This window comes from Neolamprologus multifasciatus, chromosome 16 (assembly GCF_963576455.1).
Source record: "Neolamprologus multifasciatus chromosome 16, fNeoMul1.2, whole genome shotgun sequence".
NCBI classification, from domain to species: Eukaryota; Metazoa; Chordata; class Actinopteri; order Cichliformes; family Cichlidae; genus Neolamprologus; species Neolamprologus multifasciatus.
In genome coordinates this window covers 35,469,499-35,478,378 of record NC_140454.1, presented here as the reverse complement: position 1 = coordinate 35,478,378, position 8,880 = coordinate 35,469,499, and the positions used below count along the sequence as shown (strand labels likewise).

The 8,880-nt window shown below is 43.4% G+C and overlaps 3 protein-coding genes across 3 annotated transcripts in view; 2 read left to right on the top strand and 1 right to left on the bottom strand.

Moving 5' to 3' along the window:
* Positions 1 to 590: 590 nt before the first annotated feature.
* LOC146501203 (uncharacterized) lies at positions 591 to 2,985 on the top strand. Its single transcript, XM_085135349.1, has 2 exons — positions 591 to 786; positions 1,036 to 2,985. The coding sequence occupies exon 2, from the start codon at positions 1,273 to 1,275 to the stop codon at positions 2,983 to 2,985; it is 1,713 nt and encodes a 570-aa protein (XP_084991475.1). The 5' UTR covers positions 591 to 786; positions 1,036 to 1,272.
* Positions 2,986 to 2,994: 9 nt separating this feature from the next.
* Positions 2,995 to 7,598, top strand: LOC146501202 (uncharacterized). The gene is made up of 2 exons (XM_085135346.1): positions 2,995 to 7,237; positions 7,487 to 7,598. The coding sequence occupies exon 1, from the start codon at positions 3,007 to 3,009 to the stop codon at positions 7,003 to 7,005; it is 3,999 nt and encodes a 1,332-aa protein (XP_084991472.1). The 5' UTR covers positions 2,995 to 3,006; the 3' UTR covers positions 7,006 to 7,237; positions 7,487 to 7,598.
* A 13-nt stretch (positions 7,599 to 7,611) lies between these two features.
* LOC146501199 (kinesin heavy chain-like) overlaps positions 7,612 to 8,880 on the bottom strand; it is a 78,544-nt gene continuing 77,275 nt past the window's right edge. The window contains exon 22 of the transcript XR_014869792.1: positions 7,612 to 8,396. The gene's annotated coding sequence lies outside the window, so the exon portion shown is untranslated. The remainder of the gene's footprint in view (positions 8,397 to 8,880) is intronic.

The following is an 8,880-nucleotide window of genomic DNA, read 5'->3' as shown; positions in this document are numbered from 1 at the left end:
TGACCTGCCCGAAACGATTTTCAATTTTTTTGTAGTTTATTGCACTTTTTTTGCAATTTATGTAATTACTATGTACTTAATACATACATATTATTAAAATTTAGGCTGTAATGGTTGTATTGATGTATATCAACTTGAAATGCTCCCAAAAATGGCTCCACAGCATGTAAACATATAATATAAGCTCTGGCGGACTTGGTTCTATGGTAGGTCTTAAAGGGTTAATATGTAGCATTACTAAATTTGGCTCAATGCTTACATATATGTGTAAAAGGAACATGTATGAGCTGTGAAAACTGTGATAGAATGAAGAGTAGACTGATATATGAAATATTCCTTTATTGGGTGAGAAAATCAGACCATGTCATAACTGCTTTAAGTCATACAGAATAGATATCAGAGCCTTAAACAGGCTGACTTCTGCTAAATGGGTCAAACTGGGCAGAAAGTCTACAAACACATAACATCCTTATAGAATATGATGTAACACTATAGATCAACTTACCTCAGAATATATAAAGCATGTAAACAATTACAGCGATATGATGCAACAAACACAGCAGTACTACTGATCCAAAATACTCAAAGCTTCTGTTATGTTACTGTTTAGTTAATTTCATGTTTTGAATGTTAGTAAAATGTGCCATCCTGTGGCCCCTTTAAGTCGATGTTTTATGACAGTAGAAGAAGAGTTAAACAGGAAGTGGATGTTTTCTTGCTATGCTCTTTCAAGATGGCCGCGCCACATTCATGTCCTTCTTTTGGGTGTTTGTTAAAGCATTGTCTGTAAGTATTTAATGGTGAAAAGCAATGAGACACTTCAAGTGTTGTCTTTATGTGTGATGGACCACAGATAACAAGTTTTCAATGTGCTATTCATATGTAAATGAGATCGCCAGTTCATATGCTAATTAGCGGTGCTAATCGTCATGCTAGCTCCTCAAATGCATTGTTAGGTAATTGGTTTAAGGCACATGTTGTTGTTAACAGTACAGATGAGTAATGTACATTTCCACATATGCTTTATTGTTACAGTTTCACAAAATGAAAGAACCAGTAAACTTCATAAGCTCTCATCTATTGTCTGGAGTTCCTGGGTTCATGTTTAGCTGTTTGGATAGCTAGTCAGACTTCTAGCGAGGCCATTTACAGTGAAAAGACAGCACCACGGCAAGCATCATAGCTACAGAAGCCACCGCGTGGAGCTACGACCATCCTATAAAGCTAAGTAAAGTAAACGGACGGACGCAATCAAAATACAACAAATCCAAAATGTCTGAAAGTAAATCCTTCAAAGCCGAGACAGAGTCAGTCCGTTCCCACAAACCACCATCAAGAGCAGGCTCGTCAGCTAGCATTGAACTGCTCAGAGCAAAAGCAAAGGCTGAAGCTGCTCAAACAAGAGCCTCATATGCAAAGAGAGAAATAGAAATTAAAGTCGAGCAAGCACGCTTACAAGCTACTCTTGACGCACTGAGAGCAGAACAAGAGAAGGAAGCTGCCATAGCAGAAGCTAATTCTTTAGAAGCTGGTCTACTTGAATTAGGCTTCGAAACACGCAGTGTAGCTTATGGGCCATCCCTATCTGAGAACAAAGAAAAACGCACTGCGCAGTATGTTTTGGAACAAACAGCTATCAATGCAGCAGAATCAACAGCCCCAGTAAAAACTGAATACAAAGACCCTGCACCCGCCTTTCAAGAAATTGCTGTAAAAGAAGGAAACAAAACAAACTGTGCTGCTACTCATAACGAACTGTACAAGCCCCTATCCACCAGCTACAAAGAGTTTACACCTCTTGTTCAGACACCATATAAATCCAGTTGTGCTCACAATGAACATGCCCCGAGCCAACCGACTTACGACCTTGCCAAATATCTAGCCCGCAGCCAGCTCATTACTACAGGCCTTACCAGCTTTGATGACCAACCCATGAGTTACTGGGCATGGAAATCATCTTTCAAAACCGCAATTGCAGGGTTAGACCTTTCACCAGGAGAAGAGCTGGATTTGCTGGTGCGCTACCTTGGTAAAGATTCAGCTAAACAAGCCAAACAAATGAAAGCTGTCAATATCAGATGCCCTGAAGTTGGTTTAGCTATGACTTGGGACAGACTTGAAGAAGTATATGGTTCCCCAGAAGCTGTAGAGCAAGCTCTCTTTCAAAAGGTTGACAGCTTCCCCAAAATCACACTTAAAGAGCCTTATAAACTCCGTGATCTTGCCGACCTAATGTTAGAGCTAGAGGCAGCTAAGCTGGATGGTTACTTACCTGGCTTGTCCTACTTAGACACATCAAGAGGGATCCAAGCAATAGTCGAAAAATTGCCGTACAATCTACAAGAAAGGTGGATGAATATTGGTTCAAGGTACAAGCACGATTATGGCGTCAGCTTTCCCCCCTTTACTGTGTTTGTCAACTTCATTCGCACTGAAGCCAGAACACGAACTGACCCTAGCTTCAGTGTCCACAGCTCTAACCAACCCATAACACCAGAACGAAAACACATGTACGAAAGGTTCCCCAAAGGGTCCATATCTGTTCACAAAACTCAAGTACAGGACAAGGCAGATGCAGAAAAATCCAAATGTGCTGTGAATCCGAATAAACAGTGCCCAATTCACAACAAGCCTCATCCTCTGAAAAGGTGCAGAGGGTTCAGAGAGAAACCCTTGGAAGAGCGCAAACAGATTCTCAAAAAATTAAATGTCTGCTTTCGCTGCTGCTCATCTACTGACCATTTAGCCAAGAACTGTGAATCAGAAATCACGTGCACTGAGTGTGACAGCAAAAATCACATTTCTGCCCTCCACCCAGGTCCAACACCACGGGAGTCTAAATCCCCCCCTTTCCCACAGCAAGGCGGGGAGAGTGACAAAGCAGACACCCAAGAAGTCACGTCTCGGTGTACTGTGGTGTGTGGTGAAGGAGTGAGCGCCAGAGAATGTTCAAAAATCACACTAGTGAACGTATATCCTGCTTGACACAGAGAGCAAACAAAGAAAATGTATGCAATCTTAGACGATCAGAGCAATCGATCGCTGGCACGTTCCCAGTTCTTTGATGTTTTTCAGATCCAAGGAGAGAGTCGCCCGTACATGTTAAAGACGTGTGCCGGACTCACAGGAGTATCAGGAAGAAGTGCTTCTGGCTTTATAGTAGAGTCAGTGAATGGAAAGGCAAGTCTTCCTCTGCCAACACTCCTCGAATGTAACGACATTCCAGATAACCGCTCTGAGATACCAACTCCAGAAGCTGCCAACCACCACGCCCATCTACGACAGATTGCTAACTTGATCCCGCCATTAGACCCAAATGCCGACATACTACTACTGCTGGGACGAGACATGCTTCGAGTCCACAAAGTCCGGGAGCAAATAAACGGCCCAGACGACGCCCCATTTGCTCAGAGACTCGACATGGGTTGGGTTGTGGTAGGTGACGTCTGTCTTGATGGAGTGCACAGACCCCCACACGTGAACAGCTATAAGACTTTCATACTGGAGAATGGCCGTGCAAGCCATTTTCAGCCATGCAACAGTCAAATAACTGTTAAAGAGACATTCACCAAAGCTCCTGAGCACAGTCACAGCCCCTCAAGCCTTCATGTGTCAGGATGTAATGTGGACAGCATTGGTCAGCAGGTTTTCACACGCACAGCGGATGATCACAGACTTGCACCATCACTTGAGGATCTGCAGTTTCTCCAAATAATGGACTCAGAGTTCTATCAGGGCAGTGACAATAGCTGGGTTGGTCCTCTGCCTTTTCGATCGCCACGGCAACGGCTCCCGAACAACAGACAACTGGCCTACGATCGCCTTATGTCACTCCGGCGCACTCTTGAAAAACGACCTGAAATGAAAACACACTTTCTGGAGTTTATGGAGAACATGCTTGCCAGAGGACATGCTGAAGTGGCACCAGCTCTCAGTCAGAACCAGGAATGCTGGTACCTCCCTTTGTTTGGAGTTTACCATCCAAAGAAACCTGCCAAAATTAGGGTCGTGTTCGACTCAAGCGCCCCATATGAAGGAGTCTCTCTCAACGACGTGTTGCTAACAGGCCCCGACCTCAACAACAGTCTTGTTGGGGTGCTCATAAGATTCAGAAAGGAGCAGGTGGCCATAACGGCGGACATTGAACATATGTTCCACTGTTTTGTTGTCAAAGAGAGTCACAGAGACTTTCTCCGCTTCTTGTGGTACAAAGATAACGACATGCCTTCTGAAGTTATAGAGTATCGCATGCGAGTGCACATTTTTGGGAACAGTCCCTCCCCCTCTGTCGCCATATATGGGTTGAAGAAAGCAGCAGCGACTGGTGAGCTAGATTTTGGAAGTGAGGTGCGGACATTCATTGAACGAGATTTCTACGTTGATGACGCTCTCAAGTCATTTTCTACTGAAGAAAAGGCTATACAAGTTCTCCAACAAGCTCAACAGGCTCTTGCTTCCTCAAATCTCAGACTACACAAAGTAATCTCCAACCGACCTACAGTCCTAGAGGCATTTCCACCAGAAGACAGGGCAAAAAATATTGGAAACTTGGACCTGTGCGCTCAAGACTCGCCAGTGCAACGCAGTTTAGGGCTGCTGTGGAATGTTAACACGGACACTTTCACATTCAAACTTGACAACGAGCAAAAGGCCTTCACACGTAGAGGTGTCCTCTCTACTGTCAATAGTCTCTACGACCCCCTAGGGTTTCTCGCTCCAATCACAATTCAAGGCAGACTGATTCTCAGAGAACTTACCAGCTTGACGGATGACTGGGATGCAGCACTCCCAGAGAACATGAAAGCAGAGTGGAGTAATTGGAAGGACTCACTTCAAGATTTAGAAGATCTCCAAATACCACGCCCCTACACTTCTCTCTCTACATCTGGCGCCCAAACCAAAACACTTTGTGTATTCGCTGATGCATCCGTGAAAGCCATTGCAGCTGTCGCTTACATCAAACTGTCTACTTCAAACAAAACAGAAATCGGCTTTGTGTTTGGAAAAACAAAGCTAGCTCCTCAAGCCGGCCTCACGATTCCAAGGCTAGAGTTATGTGCTGCAGTGCTTGCAGTTGAAGTTGCGGAGCTGATAGTAGCAGAAATAGACATCACGTTTGACGACATTGAGTACTACACTGACAGTAAAGTCGTGCTAGGCTACATCCACAATCAGTCACGAAGATTTTATGTGTACGTGCATAACAGAGTCCAACGCATCCTCCAATCAACATGCTCCAACCAGTGGAAGCATGTTCCATCCGAACTCAACCCAGCAGATTATGGGTCCCGCTCTGTTGCAGCAGCGCAACTGAGCAGCACAACATGGTTTAAAGGGCCGGCCTTTCTCCTCAAACCGTCTGCACAGTCGCAATCTCCAGTCACGTTTGACCTTGTGGATCCCACCCTTGATACGGAAATACGTCCGCTGGTGACAACAAATCTGACACAAGCCACAAAGTCAACAGTAAGTTCATCTCATTTTGAGAAGTTTTCCAACTACAGTCCTCTCCTCAGGGCAGTTGCCCGCTTGACCCACATTGCTCGTTCCTTTGGTCAATCCAACCAAACATCCAGCTGTCGTGGTTGGCATCTCTGTCAACCCACAGTGGAAGAATTGGAAAATGCGAAGGTTTGCATCATAAAGAGTGTTCAGAGTGAGTGCTACAAAAAGGAAATAAAGTGTATTCAGGAAGGAATCAAGATTTCCCCCTCAAGCAGTCTCTGGAAAATGCATCCGATTCTAGATGGTAATGGACTCTTAAGAGTTGGAGGCCGAATCATGCAATCTGAACTGGGCATCGACACCACTCACCCTCTCATCATCCCTGCCCGACACCACTTGGGAACTCTCTTAATACGGCACTATCACGAGACTGTGAAACACCAAGGAAGACATTTCACAGAAGGTGCCATTAGAGCTGCAGGGTTCTGGATGGTAGGGGCCAAAAGGGCTATCAGCACAGTGCTTTTTAAGTGTGTCACATGCAAGAAATTGAGAGGAAAAGCGGAATGTCAGCAAATGGGAAACTTACCATCTGAACGAATGCAAGTTGCACCCCCCTTCACATATGTGGGTGTAGACGTGTTCGGGCCATGGGACATTGTAACCCGGCGCACGAGAGGAGGACAAGCTAGCTCCAAAAGGTGGGCCGTGATGTTCTCATGTCTGTCGACAAGAGCAGTCCATATCGAGTTGATCGAATCAATGAGCACAGACAGCTTCATAAATGCTTTAAGGCGGCTTTTTGCAATCAGAGGCCCGGCAAGACAACTAAGATCGGATTGCGGTACGAACTTTATCGGCGCCTCTCGTGAACTGAAAATGGACAGATCAAACATGTCAGTCAAGGATGTCGAAGGCTACTTAAGCAAACAAAACTGTTCATGGATCTTCAACCCACCACATGCATCCCATATGGGCGGTGCCTGGGAGCGAATGATTGGGATTGCCAGGCGTATCCTTGACTCTATGTTACAGGACTGCAAAAGGGCACTACTAACACATGAACTGTTGTCAACATTCATGGCAGAAGTCTGTGCCATCATGAATGCTCGCCCCCTGATTCCTGTGTCCACTGATCCTGAGTCACCTCTCATCCTCACGCCGTCAATGCTGCTCACGATGAAACCAGACTCAACAACGCCACCCCCTGGTGACTTTGGAAAGGGGATACTTCTGAAAGAACAATGGAAAAGAGTACAAGGTCTTGCTGACATGTTCTGGTCCAAATGGAGACGGGAATACCTTCATACTCTTCAGTTGCGACACAAATGGCAGGACAAGAAACAAAGTCTCAAGGAAGGGGACATTGTTCTGCTCAAAGACATTCAGGCGAAGAGGAGCGATTGGCCCATGTGTATCATAACCAAGACCTTCCCAGGGAAAGATGGACTTGTAAGGAAAGTCGAAGTAACTACTTCGCACTCAGGCAATAAGAAGACTTTCTCTCGTCCTGTAACAGAAGTGGTTTTGCTGCTGTCCCCCGAAAAGTTTAGTGACTGACAGTTTAATGTGGGATTGTTATAATCCCAAGCGGGGAGTGTTATGTTACTGTTTAGTTAATTTCATGTTTTGAATGTTAGTAAAATGTGCCATCCTGTGGCCCCTTTAAGTCGATGTTTTATGACAGTAGAAGAAGAGTTAAACAGGAAGTGGATGTTTTCTTGCTATGCTCTTTCAAGATGGCCGCGCCACATTCATGTCCTTCTTTTGGGTGTTTGTTAAAGCATTGTCTGTAAGTATTTAATGGTGAAAAGCAATGAGACACTTCAAGTGTTGTCTTTATGTGTGATGGACCACAGATAACAAGTTTTCAATGTGCTATTCATATGTAAATGAGATCGCCAGTTCATATGCTAATTAGCGGTGCTAATCGTCATGCTAGCTCCTCAAATGCATTGTTAGGTAATTGGTTTAAGGCACATGTTGTTGTTAACAGTACAGATGAGTAATGTACATTTCCACATATGCTTTATTGTTACAGTTTCACAAAATGAAAGAACCAGTAAACTTCATAAGCTCTCATCTATTGTCTGGAGTTCCTGGGTTCATGTTTAGCTGTTTGGATAGCTAGTCAGACTTCTAGCGAGGCCATTTACAGCTTCATAGAACTGAAACAAACATTTATTTTTAGGTCCATTCTGCTGCTGATACATACTTTAGGTTTCTGAACATTAAACTTGTTGCTGCCTTTCATAGTGTGTAACTTGAAGGCCCTGAGTACTTTCTCCCACACTGAAAACACTGGATGATAACATTATTTGAACATTACCTAATAAGACTGATTCAGGACAGACAGTTAGTTATGTTAAACTTTCCTAGCAGTCCTTCACAAACAGGGAACAGTCTGTCTATTCTCTCCATCTGTCAGCTGCTGCTGGCTCTTCCTCCTCCTCTTCCTCACACACTGCTGAGTTTGGTGGATCATCAGGGGTGCAAAGCCTCACAGATGATGTGCAGCAGTGGGTCCCTCAGTCTGTCCTCACTCTGGACACTTGCAGTCGTCACACATGGAAATCAAATGTGTGATAAGCTGCAGGATTCAAACACAAGTGTAACTTATAAATACATGTTCAGACCGAGAAGGCCGGAAGTGAGAGGCTGTGAAATGGGACGGTCTAGCCTTCAGATTTGTGTCACCAGCCATCTCGATGGGCATGAATAAACTCAGCCATCTGCTCCTTGCTATCTAAAATATAACAGGACACTGGAGTAAATTCTTGATCATCTCGACCATCTTCTGTATGGACAGCAAGGAAGAATTTCATTGCACAGAGAAAAGCTATTTCTTCTGCACACATAACAATAAACACTTTGAATCTTGAATCTCGCACTTTGTTTAATCAGTTTTCTGTTTGACGTTTAGTCAGCTGTGTGAAAACCCCCGAGGAACCCTCCCGATGGATTAATAAAGTTTTATTTTATCTAATCTGAATAACTTTAATCTTAGCCAAACCGATTTACTCAGGAACAAATAAAACTGCCAAATACCTCAAATTGAATTCTGCATTACATCATGTTCAGTTGTTTCTAATCTTTCCTTATTGAAATATGTTTAATACAACTACTACACATGTCAGTTTAAAATTATAAAAAGACATTCATTATATTATATTAAATGTTTTGTATCTTTGTGATTTGTCTGTTCCCTTTTCCTGTTGTATAAACTCACTTTAGATCATCTAACTCTAAATACTGAACTAGCAGCTGGTACCTGTCTGTACCTGGTGTAATATTTATTTTAAAATGGTGAATATATTGTTTGCAATGTATAAAGCTACTGTTATTAAACATGTTATATTATAGTATATAAGCATATTAATTACATATAAGTCACTTATATCTTATAAATTAGATTTTTAGGTGGAATATTTTTTC

Coding starts and splice junctions, on each gene's coding strand:
- LOC146501203 (XM_085135349.1), top strand. CDS start 1,273: ATGTCTGAAAGTAAATCCTTCAAAGCCGAGACAGAGTCAGTCCGTTCC.
- LOC146501202 (XM_085135346.1), top strand. CDS start 3,007: ATGTATGCAATCTTAGACGATCAGAGCAATCGATCGCTGGCACGTTCC.